General features: G+C 43.2%; 1 protein-coding gene across 4 annotated transcripts in view; it reads left to right on the top strand.

The window, feature by feature from the left end:
- The window catches only part of LOC112141432 (kinesin-like protein KIF6), a 192,261-nt gene that overhangs the window by 39,956 nt on the left and 128,247 nt on the right, over positions 1-24,058 (top strand). For 3 of the 4 annotated variants that reach the window (XM_036210768.1, XM_036210767.1, XM_036210769.1), the window contains 4 exons: positions 12,462-12,591; positions 22,477-22,683; positions 22,821-22,964; positions 23,158-23,244. In XM_036210768.1, the coding sequence (XP_036066661.1) occupies positions 12,462-12,591; positions 22,477-22,683; positions 22,821-22,964; positions 23,158-23,244 (568 nt within the window). The remainder of the gene's footprint in view (positions 1-12,461; positions 12,592-22,476; positions 22,684-22,820; positions 22,965-23,157; positions 23,245-24,058) is intronic. The other variant, XM_036210770.1, reaches the window with a different exon arrangement.

The raw sequence follows: 24,058 nt of genomic DNA, 5'->3' as shown, positions 1-24,058 counted from the left end.
AAACACGGCAAAACATTTGGAAATGGTAAATATAAGGCAAAATACAGTTAACACTGAAAATGACCTACAACCCCATTACTAACCCTTTAACAGCAAAACCGTTCAACAATTCATATATTAAATTTTCAGGCTGATGTTATTCGCACGTGTCGTACTATATCCTGCCTTCGCCTAGAAAGGGTTTTTACGCTTCGGAAATAAAAAGGGGGAGGAGTTACTTATTGATGTCTTATTTTACCACAATCAAAATGAAATATAGATTTAAATAAAATTAAGAGCCATGTAACAACACATGTTAGATTTTAGGCAGAGGAATACCAAATTGTTTGACTGAAAGAATGTATGTTAGCCTGATTTTGGTGTTTAATTAACACTATTGTTATAAGCTGTTTTCTCCTCATTATGCTGAGCTAATTTTTTTCTGAATGAAAGACCAAGAGCTGCTGCTGCTTTTCCTTCAGTGATTTCAGTGAAGCGGGGGTCCAGAGATGAGGAAGCTGGGAGGATGTCTGCGCAGGAGCTGGGTCCATTACCTCGGTATCTTCATCTGGAGAGGATCCTTTCTCTGAGCACGACAGCTGTGATGCTGAGCAGCAGCGTGGACAGGCCTTCTCAGACACAACTCTTGTTGATACTGAAGTTTACCACAAACAGACTTTTTCCAGACGTATTGTTTCATCTAATGAATTGACTGAGTAAATGATGATTATTAATGTAACATTTGATTGAATACATGATGAGGCCCATAACGTAAAACCCCTAATTGTCTCTTTGTTTCTGTTCAAAGATGTATTCATGTAATACGTTCGTAATAAATACACCACAATAAATATACCACATTGCCATGAAGCCATTTTGTTTATTTTCATATGTATTATTACAATGTTAGGTTTCAGTTTTTATCAGCAAGAAGAATTTCTAAACACTCCCCATCATCAGGCTGATGCAGCAGGTCCAGAAAAAAAAGTATTTTCCAAAGGACCTGCAATTAAAAAGAAGAAGAAGATTGAATGAAAATAATAATTAATGAATACATTCCACATAAATCTCTGAAATCCGTCCAAGTAATTTGTCGTTATGCTATGTTCCATGGTGAAATTAATTACTTTCCCTCGTAGATCTGCTCTCTGTTTTTCTGGCAACTTTGCTTCTGAAAAATTGATCTGCAGGGAAAAAAAAAAAAAAAACACATTTTAACTCAACATAGTATTTTAAATATTATTGGAGTTTATGACATTAAGTGTCAGTTTATGTATATGCATGACCTTCAAAACACCATAAAGGGCTCCAAAGGGTAAAACAATCACCCATCTAAATAAATAGAAGTTTTTAAAAAAATAATTTTGCAAATAAAACAACAAATAGACACTTGAAAACAAAGCCTAATAATCTTGGTCACACACGTATCATAACATCTGATGTAACAACACAGTATGTATTGTAACAGCCTGGATTAATCATCCACAGCCGTTATCACAAATGTGTTTTCCCTGCCATAGCTTTTTAACCATATTTCTGATCATTATTTATTGTCCATTGACAAATTCTTTCACGACAACCGTTTCATATTTGTCGTTTCTTATCCAAAATGAGCCAAAGAAAACTCAGTTTTTGTCACAGATCTTTGGGACAACACTGCTAGCTCTAGCTAGCTAGCATCACATCCCACACCTCTGGAAAAGCTACGTCACTAACATTCTGACAATGTGGCTCGAAAAAAAGAGAGACATTGCTGATTATTGCTTTTCAGTGATGTACAGAGAACAACTTTTAATCTATAATCACATAAGGGTTTAATAAGCCCATGAATTAGTAACAGGTAAAACCGGACATTTTGAGTCTCTCCAAAAGAGGCTAAACATGCAGCAGTAGCTAAAGACAAAGCACCGCCTGAAGGAAGAAACGTGCCAAAGGCTTGGAGCCTTTTTTGGGACGTTTTCACCGAAAATCAGCCTCCACACAGTTTATTCTGTGCGTGCCCGAGAGGGAGTTAGCCATAGCTAGCTTGTCAAAGTAGCAGTCACATCGTCAGAGACATTTGACTGAAATAATAATAATATAACTGGTTCTTACCTGGAACGGGAGTATTTTCATGTCCTTAGGTCTCCGATTGTCCTTTTACGGTCACCAAACAACAGTACGATGGTCTGTTTTCCTTGACGAAAGACAACTACCGCACAGGCAGTGCTACAGCCTTCAAAATAAGCGTGTATAAAACAACTTGCCGGTAACCCGTGTGTCTGGAACTAAATAAACAAACTAAACTGGACACTGGTTATCCATTTGCTGCATTTTCGATTTAGTGCGCAAATCGGAAAACGAAAAAAAACGGTTTGTTTTTCGTTGGATCAATACACGGATTGCGTTCCTCTCTGCAAAAGTAAATTCTTCTTCTTGTCTGGTTTGATGGCGGATGGCACACAGCGTTGAGGTGCATTACTGCCTTCTGCTGGGCAAACGTAAACTTCCAGTGTACAAAATAGGCCAATCAGAAGAGAGCCAAAGCAGCCCCTCTGTCTCCGCCCCATGTGTCAAAAGTCGTCTTTCACTCGCGCGTAGAAATAGACTCCGCGAGCGCACAAGGCAAAACGTTGCGCGCACGTGCGGTCACTGAAGTTCTGCTGGCACGCGAGCATCATTCGGGCACGACGGGGCGAGCTCACGAGCGCATCGAGCACTTTTTATGCTCTCGCGAGGACTTCTTCTGGTCGCGAGAAACACACTCTGGCGCGCGCGAGGCCTTTTTCTCCTTGGGAGAGGGGCAGAAGCGCTCGCGAGGGTCTGCAATGTCCGCGAGGAATGTGTGATACGTTCGCGGAGATGTTTAATTTCTGTGTAGACTTTTGGAACAAAAATAACGGCATACCCAGAACAGAGCCTTGAGGCACTCCACATATCAATCTTTGCTTTCCAAAAGAGGAATCATTCATATTAACAATAAAATCCCTATCGGAAAGATAGGATTTGAACCAGTTCAAAGCTGTTCCAGTAATTCCAACCATGTCATGAAGTCTGTTTACAAGAATGGAGTGGTCAGCTGTGTCAAATGCTGCACTCCAGTAAAACTAAAATTGAGACTTTTTTCGTGTCAGCATTGGACCTGAGATCATTGAAAACCTTGACAAGTGCCATCTCTGTGCAGTGATGAGGTCTAAAACCAGACTGAAACTTTTCTAAAATATTATTTTCATTAATAAAATAATTTCATTGATTTAAAACAAGCTTTTCTAAAGCCTTACTTAAAATTGACAGGTTGGATACTGTATGATAATTATTAAGATTTGACACATCTAAACTGTTCTTCTTCAGAGTGGGTCTCACCATCGTAAGTTTTCGGGATGCAGGGAAGATACCAGTCTGAAGAAAGCAGTTCAAGATTTTCAGCAGTTCTTCCTCACAGGAACCAAAGATTGACTTAAAAAGGGAGGTGGTGATGGGATCGAGAGAACATTTTTCTGTTTTCATTTGAGAGATCACTTGTTGTAGGGTAGCTGCATCAATCAAGACAAAACTGTCCAGTGTCTTTTCACAGGCAGAATCACATGCAGGGGGAAGAGAAATAGAAGATTGGTGTGCAATGGATGCTCTAATATTGTTTGTTTTCGTAATGAAGTGGAATGCAAACTCTTCAGTTTTCACTGCTAAAAGTGATGGGTGGGCCAGAAAATGGATTTATTAGTCTGTCAATTACAGCAAAAAGAACTTTGGGGTTTGATTGATTATCTGCTATGAGTTTGGAAAAATAGTTCTTTCTTGCAGCTTTAATTAAGTTATTGTATTGTGACTATTTTTGAAGATTTGTTGATTAACTGCTAATTTTAATTTCTGCCATTGTCTTTCTGCCCTTCTTGTAATTCGCTTAAGTTTCTTTATTTTTTGGTTCTCCAAGGAGGTGACACTTTTGTTTCAACAGTTTTTATTTTAAGGGGGCAACTTTGTCCAATACTTATCTGAGTTTGTTGTTGAAATGCTGAGTTGATAAGTCTGCAGATAAAGGTACAATGTCTGGTTGTTCAATTACCAGACGCATAATACAGTTTGCAGTCAGTTCAGGATTTAGACAGCGCCTTCGAATGGTCCTCTTGGGAAGTTTCTTAATGATATACTTAGATTGTTTAAAACTTTAAAAAAAATGATCAGAGAGGGCAACATCCTGTCATGAAACAACCTGCTGCTACCCTCTCCAGCCACCAGAGAGAGCGCTCACCTGAGGTTTGACCGCACCACCTGCCTTCACCTGGACTCATCATCATCAGCTGTTTCCCATTATCTCATCACCTCCTCAGTATATAGTTTGGCTCCACACTGTCATCCACTGCGAAGTATGGTTTGTGCCACCCTGCCTGCAACACCGAGCGTTTATTCCTGGACTTGACCTTCTGCCTCTGATCCTGCTCTTACTCTGATTGCCTGCCGCCTGCCCCTGATCCTCGCCTGGACTCTGACTACTCTTCCCTCTCTTCTCGGATGATCCCATGTATGACCTCTGCCTGTCTGACTCTGCTTAGTCTGTGGATTTTTAGCTCTGATAATAAACCTGCTGCATGTGGAACCAGCTGTCTGTCTGTTTGTGTGAATACTTCGCCTTACATGGATCCAGCAGAAGGAGTTCCAAACCCGACAAACCCGGCGGGGTATTCTGTCTTACTGCTCGAGCACGGTCACCAGCTTCAACGTCTGAACACTGCAACTGAAGGCATCATGACACGCCTGCAACTCAACCCACCTGTCAGCAGCATCTCCTCTGTGGCCTCTTCAGCCTCCCAGCTGTCACCTGCAGCCACCGCCGCTGACGGCGCATCCGATCCAACACCTGCTCAAACACCGGGTCCGCGGATGGCGCTTCCGGACAAGTTCAACGGCGATGCAGAGCAATGCGTGGAGTTTCTCATGCAGTGTGAACTGTTTTTGCGGCAACAACCGAGCCTCTACCCGACGGAGGACGCCAAAGTGTCTCTGGTGTGCTCTCTACAGACCGGGGCTGCACGTGAATGGATAGCTGTGCTCTGGACGGGAGGATCGTTGCCCTTTCATTCATACACAGCCTCACGCAGCAGTTACGGGAGATGTTTAACCACCCCGCGGATGGAAAAGACTCTGGAGAACAGCTGTACGGCATCAAGCAGGGGGGGGCAGACCGCTGCCACTTATTTACTACGCTTCTGAACTCTGGCGGCGCGCACAGACTGGACGAGCAGCGCGCTGACAACGGGCTTCCGTGAAGGACTCACCACAGAGCTGCAGCGAGAGCTGGCGTGTCGCGACGAGGGACTGTCATTGGATAACCTCATCGCTCTCACCATCAAGCTTGACAACCTGCTGAGAACACGCCAGCCATGCCACCCCGCCCCTGTGAGCTCCAGGGGCAGCTCATCATTCCTCCCGGGGGCCGCTGGCCTGGACCACGACCCCATGCAGCTCGGCTCCACCCAGCTCTCACCAAGAGAGAGAGCGTGACGCTTCCAGCAGGATCTCTGCCTCTACTGTGGTCAGCCAGGTCACATCCGCAACACCTGCCCCAACCACCAACCACGTCGCTCTGCAAAACCAGTAAGTGAACCTGCTTTCACCTTCTCTCTACCCATTACCCTTCACTGATGACCGTGCAGTGGAAACGCAGGCTATGATTGACTCTGGGGCAGCAGGAAATTTCAGTGATCTGGACTTTGCTCAATCTAATAATGTGCCTCTGCTCTCCTGTGATGCCCGGGTGGCAGTCACCGCCCTGGACGGAAGACCCCTGGGGTCGGGTCAGATCCGGTTTCTGACCCAGGACATGTTGGTCATTGCGCCAGACCACCACCATGAGACCCTCCACCTCTTCGCCATAGACTGCCCTGCTGTCCTGTCATCTTCGGTTTCCCTTGGCTGGAGAAGCACAACCCCAGTATAGGCTGGTCAGAACACAACTCCTGTTCACCTCTGCTCACTGCCAGCGACACTGCCTTCAAGTTCCCAGGGGGTCTGTTCTTGTAGTCTCACGGCCGATCGCGGCCGCCGCCCTCATGGATATCAGCACGACAGGTGTGGTGTTGCCGGTTCAATACCCCCAATCTGCAGATGGCTTTCAGTAAACAACGTGCCACACAGCTCCCTCCGCATCAGTCCTACGACTGCGCCATTGACCTTCTGCCGAGACCAGTGTCCGCCCGAGGACGGGTGTTCCCGCTGTCGCAACCTGAGTCAGCTGACATGCAGTCATACATCCGGGAGGAGTTGGCAAAGGGCTTCATCCGACCGTTGACGTCACTTGCCTCTGCTGGCTTCTTCTTTGTGAAGAAGAAGGATGGTGGGCTGAGACCATGTGTGGACTACCGCAACCTGAATGAAGTGACTGTGAAATACTGTACCCTCTGCCTCTGGTTCCCTCCCCGGCTGGAGCAGCTCCGCTCAGCCTACTTTTTTACTAAACTGGACTTGAGGAGCGCTTATAATCTCATCCAAATATGGGAGGGGGACGAATGGAAGACCGCTTTTTCGACCACCTCAGGACATTATGAGTACCTGGTCATGCCCTTCGGTCTCTGTAATGCTCCCTCAGTATTCCAGGCTTTTGTCAATTACATTTTCGGTGACATGCTGCAACGTTTTGTTTTGGTGTACATCAACGGCATCCTAGTTTATTCCAACTCGTTTGAGGAACACGTCACACATGTCCGGCAGGTGTTGCAGTGGCTCATTAAACACCAGCTGTATGCCAATGGGGTGAAATGCGAGTTTCACAGGACCTCCATCGCATGTTGGGTTATATAATCGGTGCAGAGGGTGTGGCCATGGATCAGGCCAAGGTGGAGGCTGTGCAACAGTGGCCTCAGCCAACCACCGTCAAGGAGCTGCAATGATTCATTGGATTCGCCAACTTCTACCGGCGTTTCATCCGTGGCTTCAGCATGGTGACAGCTCCTCTCACTCCCCTCCTGAAGGGGCCCCCAAACGCCTGTTCTGGACTCCAGCTCCAGCAGAGGCGTTCCGAACACCGAAGCAGCGCTTCACCCAGGCACCTATCCTCCGTCACCTGGACCCAGGTGCACAGTTCATTGTGGAGGTGGATGCCTCTGACACGGGAATAGGAGCTGTGCTGTCACAATGCCAGGGTCAACCAGCCAAGATGTTTCCATGTGCCTACTTTTCCAGGAAGTTAAATGATGCAGAGCGGAACTACGGCGTGGGTGACCAAGAACTGCTGGCCACGAAGGAGGTGTTCTCCCAATGGAGACACTGGCTTGAAGGGTCAGCTCAGCCTTTCCTGGTTCTAACCGACCACAAGAACCTGGAATACATTAAGACCGCCAAGCGGTTGAACCCATGGCAGGCACGCTGGTCCCTGTTCTTCTCACGCTTCTGCTTCCCGATCACCTATCGTCCAGGGTCGAAGAATGGAAAGGCAGACGCCCCATCTCGTCTTCATGACGACTCTGGGGAGGGGTAGGGAGCACCAGAGACTGTCCTGCCCTCATCATTGATCCTGGCTCCCGTGCAATGGGACATAATGACTGAGCTGGCTGAGCTCAACGCAGCGGAGGCATCACCACCATCCTGCCCAGGTGATAAGGTGTATATTCCTCCGTCCCACCGACAAAAGGTTCTCCACCTTGTGCATGACTCTCCAGCCGCCGAACACCCAGGTATGGCCGCCACACAGGCCTTAATCAAAATTTCTTTTTGGTGGCCCACATTGCAGGCAGACATAGCCCAGTACGTCACCCGATGTGCTGCTTGTCAAACGGCTAAATCACCACGACAGCTTCCAGCCGTTCTACTGCAACCACTGCCCATTTCCACGTCGTCCCTGGTCACACATTGCAGTGGACTTCGTCACTGATCTGCCCCGGTCAAGAGGTTAACACCACAATCCTCTCTGCCATCGACCGTTTTTCAAAAGCCTGCTGGCTGATTCCATTACCCAAGCTGCCCATGGCTTTGGAAACCGCAGAGCAGCTCCTCGACTACGTGTCCGGCACTACAGTCTCCTAGAGGACATCGTATCAGATCGTGGCCCGCAGTTCAGCTCTCGGGTGTGAAAAGCTATGTGCAGGGGCCTGGGCATGAATGTGAGCCTCACCTCCGGCTACCATCTGGCCAACGGCCAAGTGGAACGCCTGAACCAGGAAGTTACAAGGTTACAAGGTTACAAGGTTCCTCCGCACCTACTGCAGTCAACACCAAGAGGACTGGAGTCGATTCCTGGTTTGGGCCGAATATGCCCGAAATTCCCTGAGGAAGGCTGTCACAGGACTCACCCCCTTTCAGTGTGTGCCTGGGGTTCAACCTCCATTCTTCCCCTGGTCGGGCGGATCTACCGAGCTGCCGACTATGGACGAGTGGTTCAGTCGCTGTGAGGAGACATGGCAGGCGGCACATGTTCAGCTCCAACGTGCTGTTCCCCAAACCCAGGTGCAGACCGATCGGCACCAGCGTCCAGGGCCCGATCTGGTTCCCGGCCAGTGGGTCTGGCTCTTGAGCCGAGACCTCAGATTGCGGCTCCCCTGCAAGAAGCTTAGTCCGAGGTATGTGGGTCTATTCAAGATCCTCCGTCATATCACCCCTGTGTCCTATCGCTTGCAGTTGCCTCCAGAATTCCGCGTCTCACCCATCTTCCACGGCTCATCAGTGGAGTCTCATCCTAAACCATCCGAGGTTGGGATTCCCCCGGTAATGGTGGAGGCGGCCTACCTCGTCAGAGAGCTCTTGGACTCCCGGCGCCGGGCAGGTCGGCTTCAATATCTGGTGGATTGGGAGGGGTACAGCCCAGAAGAACGCTCCTGGGTCGCCGCGGATGACATCCTTGACCTCTCCCTGATCACTGAGTTCCACCGTTGCCACTCAGACAGACCTGCTCCCCAAACCCGTGGACGTCCCCGGCGTCGGAGGGTTCCTCGCTTCCCAAGCCGCTCGCAGTTGGGGGGCTCTGTCATAGAACAACCTGCTGCTACCCTCTCCAGCCACCAGAGGGAGCGCTCACCTGAGGTTTGACCGCACCACCTGCCTTCAGCTGGACTCATCATCATCAGCTGTTTCCCATTATCTCATCACCTCCTCAGTATATAGTTTGGCTCCACACTGTCATTCACTGCAAAGTATTGTTTGTGCCACCCTTCCTGCAACACCGAGTGTTTATTCCTGGACTTGACCTTCTGCCTCTGATCCTGCTCTTACTCTGATTGCCTGCCGCCTGCCCCTGATCCTCGCCTGGACTCTGACTACTCTTCTCTCTCTTCTTGGATGATCCCATGCCCGTGTATCACCTCTACCCGTCTGACCCTGCTTAGTCTGTGGATTTTTAGCTCTGATAATAAACCTGCTGCACGTGGAACCAGCTGTCTGCCTGTTTGTGACACATCCACAACAGAGGTCACAGAGACCTTTAGGTCATGGGTAATAAGGAGATCCAAAATGTGACCTCTGTTGTGTGTAGGCACGTTCACATGTTGAGTGAAGTTCATGATTGCTAACACATTTAAGAACGCCTTAATGTAATTATCTGAAAGATCATCAAAGTGAAGGTTAAAATCACCTAAAATCATTATTTTCCTAAAATCTACTTATGTCAATGAAAGCAGTTCTGAAAAGTCAGCAATAAAAGTTGTATTATACGTTGGCGGCCTGTACACAATCAAACATAAAATAATGGGATTATTAAAAAGAATAGCCTGATACTCTAAAGATGTGTATTCATTTAAAAAAAATCTTTAAAACTAATACGAGCATCCAAAATAGCAGCCGTTCCACCACCTCTTCCCTGTTTTCTGTTTTTGTTTGTGAAGTTAAAATGAGGTGGTGTGGCATCAGATAGTGAAATTGGTGCACCACAGATCCAAGTCTCTGTTAAAAACAGGCCATTAAGATTCTGGTCCAGAATAAGATCATGTATTAGAAATGATTTGTTTGATAATGATCGGACATTTAAAAGAGCCATGTTCAGTTCAGGCAAGCTTTTACTGCTAGTTAGTTGGTGGTGAAAAGACAGCTTCTGGATGGAGCTTTAAGGCACTGTTCCATGGCTTGGGTGGGATGAAGGTCTATTTGATATAATGGATGGTATGGGGAATGTCACTGGTGATGATAAAAGTATGGGGGATATTTTTTGGGGGGAGATGTTGGTTCTGGGTGGCTCTTGTGAAGCAATAGTCAATCAGGTTTAAAACAGTGCACAGTGTGTTGGATGTTAGCTGTTAAAATGCTGTTTCCAAGGGGTCTGGGGTGAAGACCCTCATGTCTGTAGAAAGAGGGTCGATTCCAAAACCGATTACGTTTGTCAATAAAACCAAACCTCTCCTTGTGGGTAATGGAGTGCAGCCAGGTGTTGAGGGCCAGGATCCTGCTGAACCGTGTAGATCCTCAGGTGAGTGTGAGAATGGGCCCAGAAATAAAAACAGTTTTTCCAGTGTCCAGTAAAAAGGAAAACAAATCAATAAAATATTTTTTTGTGACCACTGACTGCTGCAGTGTTGTGTCATTGGTGCCAACATGGACAATAATCCGGGTTATGGTGGATGGAACGGAACACCGTAGGTCTGGTATTTTATGAAGAATGTCAGTAACGGTGGCTGCTGGAAAACATCTGGTGACAGCATTGAAGTAACATATGTTCATGGTTATGGAGTCTCCGGTTGTCAGGGTGGATGGGGTGAAAAGTGGCCGGGAGGAGTGCGACCCCACCGAAACGGCAACCGCTCCCTCCCACTCAACTACTACAGCTCCTGGTGAGGGTGAAGAGCCAGTTTGACGGCGTGCTGATTGTGGTTGGTTGGAGCCTGCGGACCGACCAATCACTGCTTCCCAGAGGAGTTTAATCCTCCGGTTTAAGGTGGCGGCATCACTTTGCTTTGGCGCTGGCAACAGGGACAGAGAGATTTCTGGGAATTGCTCTGTGTCCCTGAACCCGGAAATGGCAGCAACTGCCACGTCAGCTGGACAAGTTCCAAATCCCCTGGTGCCGCTGAAGGGCTTAGCTGTCGGGGAGTGTCCTGCGGTTGGTGACAGCGGGAAAATGGGTTGTGTTTCTCTAGTGCTGCCACCGTTTCCAGCAGTGGTGCTGGCTACGACCTCATCGTCGTTGGCCAGAACAGCGAACCAATTAGAGAGACTGAGCTGAGTAGGTGAAAGCTACTATGTCGGCCTAGTTGATGTTCTCTTTGCACCCCGAACAACTACCTCAGCCCAAGACAAGTGGTTCCGAGGTGTGAAGCAGGAGGACGGTCGTACACACTCTGCAAGGTCCCAGGGGAGAGTGTCATGTGCGGTGGTGAGCTCCGTGATGATCCTTGATTGTTTTGATGCAACGTCATAGGCGCTGGTGAGGAGTGAATCTCTTTGGGCGAGTTCAGTGGCCAGTTTTGTAATTCTTTCTTGAAGCGTTTTGATGGTGTAGTTTGCTTCTCCACTGAAGTTTGGGCAGGCCATCTTTGGGGCTGTAGGGCAATATGTTGAGGTCTGCTGTATGTTGCTCTGATGAATGCCGTGCTGGGTCTGGTAGATGCGGCGTCGGGCTCAGGTGAACGCTGGACCGAGTCTGGTAGATGCAGTGCTGGGTTCCAGTGGACGCTGGTCTGCGTGGATAAAGCTGTTCTTGAAGCAGCGGCGACAGGCTGATATGGTATCTTCCTGCACTGCCTCAGATTGGCAATATTGTCCTGAGTCTGATGAGAAGGGCGTCTGGTTCCAATGAGCGGCTTCAGGGCTAGAGGAGGTTCCGACGGGCTCCGGTGAGGCAGGTGAACGTCGTGCCGAGGAAAACGCCAGAGAACAGGAAGGCACAGGAGCCTGTGCAGGCCCCAGCGCAAGTCCCCACCCCCGGAGAGCTCCCCAACTCCAGACGAGCAGCCCACCACCACCCAGAAGTACCGAGCATCCCTCGCCCCATCCCAGGTACAAGCCAGGGCCTTCCCAGACATCTGCCCACCCCCGCCGTAGGAGGTCCAGGAGAGTGAGGCAGGGGGCGCCCACCCCCACCCAGGAGAGGGACACCCAACAGAAGCGGGGGCGCCAGAAGAGTGATGAAACAATGGAGATATGGGAGAAGTCCAGTTCTTGAGAGCAAGAACTAGAACCTGCACCACCGAGACATGGACACTCCCATGCCCCAATGTAATTTGATCCCCTATGTGATCCATTTATGATTTAATTGCTCCATGAAATGGTTTTGGCAGAAGATGACTGAAGGCTCAGCTCTGAAATGCATGAACCGCCACTGGGAAATAGTATGAAGAGACACCACATCTGCCTCTATCTTTTAAAGCACTCTTAAATTAGGACAAAATGACAAATGTTGCCTAAGACCAAGTCAAGACTTAACACCTTTCTACAAACAAATTCCAGTGAAGATGTTCCCGAAACTACATGTAGTTTTAAGTTTTAAGTACAAATTTTGACATGTTTTAATTGCAGAACTCGAACCTGCTTGTATGTTTTTTTATGAAAAGAAAAAATATAAAAATCAAAAATATATTATTTTTTTCCAGAAAAGTATTGATCATGGAAGATACAGATCAGAACATCCATCTGAGGAACCTTTCTCTTCAACAAGCAGCTAATGAAGAGGAGGCCCTGAACTTGCTATTCCTTGGGGACACTAACCGTATGATATCAGAGGTAAGAAGAATGAACTCACGCACAGTTCTGCACAGTTCTGGATTATTGGAGTTTTGGAGGTCAATTAGGCTTCAAAATTCATGGAAAGTAAACTTTCATTTTTATGATTTTCTGCCGCATATTCATCATTATGTAGTAACAACACATGCTCATTCCCAAGTTGTCACATATTGATGAATGGTTCAAGAACCCGCTGCGTCATAAATTGACGTTTGGATGTACCTAACTCGTTGTTTTTTGACATGCTGGCTTTTCCAATTAAAACTGGGCTCCTCAACTTTCGAGCCTGGACCTGGGACATGGACCGTGCCGGTACACTAACCAGGGACTGGATGCACACCGGCATCAGAACTGGACGCACATTGCTACCGGGTCAAGTTTAGGGTCGCGTCCCATGGACCAGTTCGCGTTCGGACAAAACACCTGGACACTTGATTTATTTGGGACCTGAATCAAAACTCTTTTGACGCGCTACTGGCTGTCAGTGACTTCGGTAGAGCTAGAATGTAATCACACAGTCTGACTACTTCTGGTCCAGCAGATGGAATTGTATGAGGCCGGGTCCGTCTCATAATCCAGAAATGCACAGTCTATAATTCAGAAATGTACAGTCTGTTTCACAAATATATATTTATGAAAACACGTAAAAATAAATTCACAAATCCACATGTTCTGTTTCGCAAATGCACACAATGTGGTTCACAAAAGCACACAAACTGTTTCACAAAAATATATGCTGTGACTCACAAAAATATATGTATGAAAACATGTTATATAAATTCCCAAATCCATATGAACTGTTTCACAAAGATAAAATTGTGATATAAACTCACAGGTCATACTTTCTCATTTGTAAATCCCTCTGTATTTATCAGAGAAATGTCTGCAATGATTTTTAAAACTATTTTAACGTGCCAGGTCAACAAACGTCGCAATTGTCTAATTTATCTGTCAGTCAAGTTCATCAGCTAACCAGGTGTGTTCTCTTTCAGCCAATCATATCAATCTATGTATCATTCCTTCATCCGGTTTTCAAATTAAAAGCAACAAAGAAGAATGCTGTATTTAATGATTCATTTCTGAACAACAGAAAAACAACTAATGGATTGTTTCTTTTTTAATTTCACGTCTTGTAAGAATTGTAAATAGAGCAAACAGACCGTGACAGTTTAAATTCATTGTTTTTTGTTTTCGTCTGAGAGAGAACATTCAGTAGTTTTACGAGCTAAAGCTAGCAAAGCTAAGCTAAGTGCCCGATAAAAAGTTAACCTAAATGCCATCTTGGATGATTTTGCTGACATGTTTTCGGAGTGGTAAAACACACATGGAAACATCAGCCACTGCTACACCAGCTTGTCCCAAAAGAGTGTTCAAAAACGTTTGAGGAGATTCTGTTTGAAGCAGCAACTGTGGAGAAAAAGACACGTTAGCAACACAGAACTTGGAATACAGTACCTTCATCCACTGATCAGGTATGGACGAACCCCATATGTACCTCTATGTTTAGCTAAAACAGCAGGTTTTTTCAGTTTCTTTCTTTTTTTTTTGGTGTTAAACATTATGTCTCGGTGGGTGATTGCAGACAGATAATCTTTCAGTCATAACAGTCAGAGTTTTAGCCCGGGGAGAGGACTCCGGTAATCTGCAGACATTTGAATTCCGGAAAAATTAGCATCAATTAGGAACTAACTCTTTATTTACAGATATTAGGATCTGTGACTTCACAGTGTGGCATTGCACATGTGATCGATGCAGGAACACAGTGGACCTATCAGATCGAGGTTAAAACCACAAACACAGATTTTTCTAGATGCATTGCTTCATCTAGTAAATGGGGCTGACATGTGTGCTGAGAAAAAGCTGATTGTAAATGTAACATCCGATTGAATGCATGAAGAAGCGGATAAAGTAAAAATTCCAACTGCATTTTTGTTTCTGTTACTAAACATATTGTGTTAAGCATGTAATAAACATACCACATTGCCTTGAAACCATTTTGTTTATTTCCATATCCATTACAACAACACTCATGTCAGTAGGGCTGTGGATCATTGCTTAGGTGGGGATCCGATTCAAGAATCAAGCTCAACAATTCACGAATCGAACCACGGTTCTTACTTTTTAATATAATGTTTATTGCTATGTGCATGTCTATTTACTGGATAGATGAACATTTAAATTATTTGTATTTAATCATCATTTATACCTTAATTCAGAACAGGAGATTAGAATCAACAAAACTGTTAAAAAAAAAAAAAAAGACCGCAAATATTCAGAGAGAAAGAAATTTGGTTTGTCATTTTGAAATTTTTTTTGTCAATCTTCTGGTTCAGCAGCAACATAAACAACATAAAAAGGATAAAAATCACTGCTGTATTGGATCATTTAACAGCAAAACTTGAAAATGTTCTCCACAGTTTTCTATCCTCAAAGTTCTTCAATATTTCTTCAATATTCAATATTTCTAAGCATTACATAATGATGGAGAACCCGTATGAAAAAAGTTCTTTTTCTTCGCAGCAGAATCATCTGATTCACGTTAATTACATCCGCCTTTCAGCAGCGCCAGGCTGCGTTTCTTCAGAATAAGCTGGAGTTTCGTTAATTGCGTCATATGTTGAAGAGTTATCATAACCAAAAGAATGTAAACACTGGAGCTAAAGCTCCGATGTTAAAGCTAATTCATTGTTTCAGAAGTTATGCCTGTGAGCGGAACTTCAGTCTCAGTTTCTGAACAGAAAAAAGCTCTTGCTAGTTTTACTTTGAAAACCGGAAGCTTCACAGTCACAAAGATGTGTTTACTTCCGGCGGCAGTACCGTTGCTCTTTCGGCTTTATTTTAGTTTGTAAACTTAAAATCCTACATTAATCTGCATTTCAGAGCAAAAATACATCGTGCCCAGATGATATTTTGATCATATTTTACTACAATTTACTACATTTATACAGATCGCGAATCAGCGATCTTGGATGTCGCGAATATCCGTCCTCGAATTTTCTGGAGCAAATCGCGAGTACCCGAGCACTCGGATACTAGTATCAGCCCTACATGTCAGTATTTAGTTTTTCCATGGGTAAGAAGAAACCACTTTCAAAGTTTCAACATCAGCTTTGTTAAAAAAAGCTTTAAAACTGAAATTGGTAAAAGGAGTCAGTAATCATTTTTTTAACTGAAAATTAACTTGTTTCAAATGGTGTAAGTCAGGGCTGCCCATTCTTGGTCCTTGAGAGCTATCACCCTACCTGTTTTCCAAATCTCCTTGCACTGTTTGCTGCTGATTACCTGGACCAGGTGTGTTCATTCAATCAGATTAGGTGTGTTTGAGATCATGCAGGTGGATGCAGCGCTGAGCAGATCATCTGGATTGTGGTGCATGTTGGGTAGTTTTGACTCAGACGTTATCTGTCAATCATCATGAAAATATCACGAGAAAGAGGCGGGTACAAGGCACCTACTCAGGCAGATGCAGCTGGAAATCAGGCGCTGCGCTGCCTGGTAGCTGCCTTGAAGACTACAAAACAAGGCATTGTGGGAAATGGTGTTCTGTCAGTTGTACATCAATGTGGTGCTGATCAGAAATGACTGGCGCTAAATGTAGGAAATTTGCGCATTTTGTAACTCTTTCTGGAAAGTAGTGAATCACTGATTTGAAAATGAACAAGATTTCAAATCATCAGGCCCATAACTAGGGATGCCCTGATCAGGACATCCCTAGTTATGTGTGTTATTGTTGCCTTTAAAAAGTTAACTTTCATTTCAATTTTATTTATTTCTCTGAGACAGTACACATTAAATTAACCAGGTGGCTATTTTTCATCTGTTGTCCGGGGACAGATGTTTAAAATTGTTATGAAAAACATAGTAGTAAAGTTCATACTATGGAAAGAAATATTAAAATTCAACAGAATGTCAAGGAGAACACTGACTTCCTGTTCTCGTTCAGTCCCACTGTTCACCTTTGTGAAGACATCTGACTGAGCTAATCAGCAGCTGGCAGGGCTTGGAGACCAGGAAAACAGGTAGGGTGGTAGCTCTAAAAGACGAAGAACGGGCCACCCTGGTATAAGTGCTTGATGCAATCCTGATTCCTCATGGACGCAGTTTTCCAGCTCATCACCCCAACACTTAGGCAGGAATAACGGCTCCTCGTCCACTCCCGCAGACATTCTTTGCAACCTATGAGGCTTTTGCCGCAAGTTGAGAAAATTGGCTTTTCAAAAAGACCTGCAATTAATAAAAATATTATTGAGAATAAGATTAAATATTAATTACTGATCCTATTGCCAAATAATCTCCACTATTTACAAACCTTTTCTTAAAGAAGCAGCTTCAGCTTCTGAAAATGTTAGTTGTTGAGGGTGGAATAAGTAAATCCACCTAAATCCTGCAGAACTCTTGTCACTTTCATTACTCATTGAGCGGCTTCAGTGACTTCTTCAATGTCCAATACAGCATCCTGAGGCCCCAAGTCCTCCCCATCTGCAAATAATATAGAACAAAAGAGGTTTTTCATTTAGTTAGAATAAAATGCATTGCACATAAATGTATTAAATCTGTCATGGAACTGTGTGATTTGCCAATTTGGTGTATTTACTTTAGTCTCACACTTCTCATCTTCTGGCAAAAGCTTTTCTGGAACTTTCATTTGAGAAGCTTGGCCCTGCAGAAATAACAACTTTTATTTAAACGCAGTATTTTTATGTATTATTGGACATCATTACTTTAAAGTCTCAATCCTGCTATCTTTTCTATCTATTGTCTTTTGAGTGGTCTTTCAATAACAATTACTGTGCCTTTATGCAGGATCGAAAAGCTGTGTCTTTTCTACTAGATAGTTTCTGCAAAGCAGCAGGAGTTTAGATCAGAAATTCACTTCTGGGTCGTGGGCCGGATTGCTAGCACAAAAGTGACCCCACACTGATGTGCCATCAGTCTTTTGTTTACAGTCTCTCTCGCTTACAGGCCTATATCAGATAACAGCGACCAATATCAGAGCTATCCAGCTGTACAGTTTTAATCCAGATTTCAGCTCAGACGAGAAAAACAAAGAAGTTCATGAATCTATTTGACTGTAAAGCCTCGTCTCTACTGAGCAGTCTGGTACTGTCCGGTTCGGTATTTTGAGGGATTTCATTATTAAATGGACCCATTAAACAGTACCGAACTGTACATCTTGAGGGCCCCCATCCGTTGTAAGTCCATAGAAAAATGGAAGGAGACAGTTGCGGTGGAGATGCTGTTGCCGCTCACTGGTTGGCAGAAAATATAGATGACATTAGAAAGCACCAATATAGCGCTTAGCTAGCGATTAGGTTCTCCTCTTTACGCCCGCAATCTTCTTTCAAACAACATTAAATTCCTTTTATATAACATTTACAAAAAGTAAAGCAAGAAACAGGCGAGCTGCTGGTTGACCTCCATTGTCGTTGTTTTGCTAGTCGTCGCACTACATTGACGGAATAACACGCGGTCTACACCATGCCTGCACTGTGAAAACAAACTCCTCAGTGGAAGTAAGGCTTGACAGAGTGGTAATGCTAGCCAGTATTAACTGGTCCATCCTGTACCACTCCTTACCAGACCGGACTGCTCAGTGGAAACAAGGCTCAAGTGGATGCATCAGAACTGGAGCACAGCTGGGAGACTTTGGCCCGTCTATCAAAGTTGTTATTTCACAAACCAGAGCTTTTCAAACCGCATGTTTTTATCTACTTCTGCTTCATCACAATTTCAATATAGAAATACTCAAATGCATTTTTAATCTTAATTTTTGTATATACTGTTTGTCTCATGCAGTGTTGGGACTAACGCCGTTTAAGTATAACGGCGTTACTAACGGCGTTATAAATCAAGTAATTTAGTAATCTAACTAATTACTTTCATCCTCGCTGTAACGCCGTTATAGTTACTTCGTGTAAATCGCGGCGCGTTACTTCAAAGTTTGATGATCTTGCTGGAGCTGGGCGCTTCGCACCCGAAAGTTGCTTGTGTTACGCGCCCCAAGTTGCATCATGATACATGAGAAAATCCGGTTTCTTTTCAAAATATAACCAGTTTTTCACAATAAAATGCCACGATTGATAAATGTGATCATGTTTTTGTATCTAAACAGGCCGTAGACACGGATATAAACATTACAATCACAACACAAACGTGCACGCGCGAGCACAGTGACACACAAAACAGACAGGCACGCACACTTTTTTTTCTTTTTTCACAGACACGTACACACGCAGATCAACGTGGATAGACTCCGGTGCGGAGTGAGGAGTTTCGGGAGTTAATAAAACGACAACAGAGAGACAGAGAGCAGCTCATCTTAGCAGAAACGGGGTAATATTTATAAAACACACAACACAGACAGACACGAGCGCGCACAGATCAACGCAGTGAGCAGACTCCGGAGCGAGTGGGCGGGGCTGCGGGATTTTGGGAGAGAAAAAAGAGATGCAGAGAGCTGCTCCTCTTAGCAGAAATATGGGTTAATAATTGTAGTTTATTAATTTATTATTGTTTTGCACTTTCAGTTTTTTAAGCCATTTTGTTTAATTATAGTTGTAGGTAAGATACTTGAAGTATGTTAATAGTTGAAACGTTTACCTTTTTTGTGTGAAGTTACATTTTTTATATACCACTTGTTGCAGTGTTTTGTGTGATAATTCTGACAAATAAATATTGAAAATTCTTTCCCTAAACCCTCTCTCATGTGTATCCTAAACTTAGACAATATGACTCCATTGGAAAACTATACCAGTATACTATTGTCGGTTATCATCTATTATTGAATGCAAATTATTTTTTTTATTTGTAACGCAGGAAAAAATACAAAATATTACCATATTTAAAGAGTAATTTAAAACGAGTTACTTTTCCAAGTAACTAATTACTTTGAAGATGCAGTAATTGAGTTACTAACTCAATTACTTTTTGGGAGAAGTAACTAGTAACTATAACTAATTACTTTTTTGAAGTGAGATGCCCAACACTGGTCTCATGGGAAAAATGCTACAAGAACCTGGTAACCCTTGTGCTATCCTAGGCATTTTTATATTTAAAAGTGGGGTCATCTGAACCACATAAGACAGCTCTCTGAACTTTTCTTCAAGGGTTTTTTAACTGATGTCTGTTGGCAGACAAAAAATCCTGTCTACATTTGTCATGGAAGGGATCACAATGTAAGGATGGGGTCATCAGGGGCCCGTTTCAAAAAGCAGGTTTTGTTGAAACACTAAGTTTGTGAACTCTGAGTTACGGAAAACTCTAAGTTTCAGAAACATCATTAACCTAAACCTGTGAAAGTGGGTGAAACCAAACCCGTTTCAAAAAGCGGGTTAAGCTGAATTCAGAATCAATCACTATGGTAACTGAGTCTGTGAACGTAACCTGGTCTGGAGCAGGTTTTCTTCAGGAAATTTAGATTTCCTGCGGTCTCCGCCCCTTCTTAAAGTGAAGGAAGTTCAAATAGAACTTCCTGATTTTGAGAATGTTCACATTAGAGACGTCACGTTTCCACCACGGAGAAACCAAAACATCATGTCCATTCATAGAGGATCATGTAGAGAGGAGGCTGGATTAATCCAGAGGGAATATTATTTATGTTGGTCGAGGATTTTGAGTCGATTGCCTGACGTTTCTCAATTTATTTTTATTTGAGCGATACAGTTTTCCAGGGATTCGTTTTCATACATTCACAATTTCATCCATCCATCTATCAAACACACTCCACCCATCGTGGGTGTGGTCTGACATCCAAGTAGATGCTTTGTGTTGCATTATGTTTTTTTGGCAAGCAGTAGTTTTCTTTATAACATCTGGGATGCCAAGCACATCAGTTAGGCCGCTGTTTGCAGAATTGTCAGGAAAGTGGGCTTCGCACTCAAGCGCTGTTTACCCATGTTTCGTTGTTTTCCTGGGCACAAAACCCTCAGAGTGATTGAAGAATTTCACAGGATTACAGGTTAGTGTTAGATGCATTTTGAACAAAATTGTAATTCTGAATGAAACATATTGGATTGCTTATTGATCATGACTTTACAAATCCCATATTCAACCACAGAAATTTTGAGGAAGAGTAGACATTAAAATGTGCTTTTAATTTTAACGAAAAACTGTCATACAATCAGGGAGATTACTCGTTAAATTAGTGGTAGATGAAAACCATTCCCTACTTAGCAAGTGACAAATTCACATTCTCATGTTCACAACAGCTTTTACACCTCTACCTCTCTAATATATAGCCTACACAAACTTGTTCATATATAACTTTTTCCCTGGACGTTATGTGTGCTTCAATTGCAGAAAAATCTGCAGGTCTAAATACCATACTTAGTATTATCCTAGAGGAATTTGTACTGTTTTTCCTTTGTTTTTAATTAAATGTTTCTATTTTTTTCTCTGATTCCACCTTTTTATTTCAGCTTCCAGGGTTCTCCAACGAACAGTTTTGGAGACCTATACTATGCCTTGATCATCTTCTCAATTAAAATGTTAGATCAAAAGACAGTTTAATGTGTTGGAAGGTTTCTGCCACACAAATATTTTTGGTTAAAAATGTCCACCCCAAGAAGGCAGGGACCAGTTTTCTAAAGTTGCAGCATGTGTTTCCAGTGTATGTTCTTAAAATGAAAATACGAAGACCTGATTGCGTCAGAAGTAATGTTCCCTATCTACATTTGGAAGAGGCTTAGTGAAAAATGTCAAAGTGGAACAAATATCATGAATCTAGCTTTGGGCTTTTTTCTTCAAAGATCTATTCCGATATATGAAAGACTTGGTATCATAAATTTGACCGAGGACAAAGAGCAATTAATCATTTCTCCTTCATGGTCAACTTTCAAACAATTAGCACTTCTGTGAATTAAAACAGTCGTCATTCATTTGTGTCTAACATAAATAGATAACTGGACTGAATTAGTACTCCCCCCTCCTCTCATTCCAAATAAGATGCATCTGTAGGTTCCAGGAAGCCAAAACTCCAAAGACTTCTATAGAGAAATAAACAGCTGTTACTTAGTCATTCTATTGGTCAGAAAAACAATTATTCCTTTGATGCCTTTTTCTCAACATTTTCTAATCCTAATTGGATTTTTTTCGTGATATTTTTTCTTTTGTGCAAGTTATTTAAATTATAAACTGAACAAAGATGCCTTGAGAAAAGCATGTGGTATTTGCTTGACCCCACCTCAAAAGTTTGACAGATTCTCCCAAGCCACACTCAGAGGAAGGGGTGTGGACTGCAAACAAGCTTTCTCATATTTGCCAATAGTAGATAGCATAGGAATGTTAACTCAGATAGTCTTGGGCCGATAATTAGTTATCTGTCTCCAACATGGTGACATCCGTATTGCTGAGAAATGGCGACTGAATTGGCTTAATTTTGCTTGAAAAACTGGAAGTAAGGCATTTACTACGAGTGACGTCATAGAAACTCAGTCAAGTTCTCTTACACAGTAAATAGTCACAAACAAATCCAAGGCCCTGACTGGTCAAAGGCTGACCCAGATGAAATTGCAAGGCGCATTTAATAGCAACACATATTCCACAAATATCTTAAAAATAAACGTGTAGCTATTCATCAAAGCATGAATTTTAAACAGGTAAGCCCAAAATGCATTTTCACGTAGACTTATCAGAAGTAGCCACTAAACACATGTTGTGGAGGGCAGTGTGAACGCAGCATAACAGATGGAGAGGCTTTGATCGTAGCCAAAGACACATAACACACAATATTGTCTTTTTTTCTCCATCTAATCAATATCCAGCTGTGGAGTTCCCCAGGGTGTCCTGATAAGTCTTGATCAGGGACAACCACATTTTTATATATTTGATGTCTTTTTTTTATATTGCTCTATAATTTCTTATTCTTCTTTATTTGATCCCCCTCAGACTCCACTGAATCAGGCATCCACTCGCTCCCACTGCATTTTCACTGTGCACCTATGTAGACGAGAGCCTGGCTCAGCCACTTTGCAGCGATCCAAGCTCCACTTGGTGGACCTGGCTGGGTCAGACAGAGTTAGCAAAACTCGTCTAAATGGTCTGCTGCTCACCGAAGCCAAGTACATTAACCTCTCTCTACACTTCCTAGAGCAGGTGACCCCTTGTCTTTTCTTTGAAAGATGACAGTTGATGCAGTTCTGAATCTTTCATTCCCTCAATTCTATGTATTTTGCTACATACATTTTATATACTTTGTTTTACATGACAACTTTTATGTTTTTTTTCTCCAGGTCATCTTAGCATTATCAGAGAGAAGCCGCTCTCATATTCCATACAGAAACTCCATGTTAACTTCTGTTCTGAGGGACAGCCTTGGAGGAAACTGCATGACCACCATGATTGCAACTTTGGCTGTTGATAAAAGGAACCTTGATGTAAGCATTAATAGAAAATGGCAAATATATAATTAAGGCTGATTGTTGCAAAAACAGGCCTAAAATAATATTACATACCTGATGTCAATGAAAAACTTACATTGCGTTATTTCAAGAAGATTGCATTATCTGTTGCTTCAATTGAACAAAATAATCTCTGACCGTTGTTTCTTTTTTTAAAATTCTGTAATAGGAGTCCATCTCTACATGCCGCTTTGCCCAGCGTGTGGCTCTCATCAAAAATGAGGCCATACTGAATGAAGAACTGGATCCAGTTCTGGTAAGACTCTCTGACACTGATGACATTTCACCAGTAAGTGCCTTTACTGAAATGAAATCACACCACAAAGGCACAAATTAATGCAGTTCCATCACCACAAGGTTACAAGGTTCCACAAATCAGCAACTTTATTTGATTAAATCTTCATTCTCTGTAAAATGTTTGCGATTGGTTCAAACTTAGACTTTGTGATGAAGTTTTTCCCTTTAACGAGGAAGTGGATGCTAACAACCGGATGCTAGCTTTAAACTTTTAAGGTGGGCAGTTTAATCAAAGCAACAGAAAATGACACAGCTCTCCATAAATATTGAATTTTCTAATTTCAATAATTCACGTTGAAATCACTGTCTGCATCTTAGTCTGCACATGTGAATCATTTGAAAATCAGTCTTCTGGCAGTGTTCTGACGGTTCTGTCATTTTATTTGTGGCTTCTTGCTTATTTAGTGGTCCATGAATTCTCCAAGGAACTCAAGTTTAGTTACTCTTTCCACCACATGATCATCTATAGCAATATTACTTCTAAATCTGCAGGGATATGGCTATTTCCAAAAAACAAGTATTTTATTATGTAAACATTGAGTGAGGGTTTATTTATGTCAAACTTTTTTTCAGTGTCCTTAACTCTCTATGTACTGTTTTTACAACTTCCCTGAGATTCTACCCTTTGCATACTGTACTGGTGTCATCGGCATATAAAACAGTTGAGTGTGTTTGACACCATGTGAATGTCAGTAAGGTATAAGATAAACAGTTTTGGACCCAATATTGACCCTTGTAGTACTCCACGTCTTAAATTTAGCAGGGATGATTTA

Source organism: Oryzias melastigma, unplaced genomic scaffold, assembly GCF_002922805.2.
Source record: "Oryzias melastigma strain HK-1 unplaced genomic scaffold, ASM292280v2 sc00232, whole genome shotgun sequence".
In the NCBI taxonomy this organism is placed as follows: domain Eukaryota; kingdom Metazoa; phylum Chordata; class Actinopteri; order Beloniformes; family Adrianichthyidae; genus Oryzias; species Oryzias melastigma.
The sequence above is the reverse complement of the archived record's forward strand: the minus strand, read 5'-3'. Positions and strand labels throughout refer to the sequence as shown.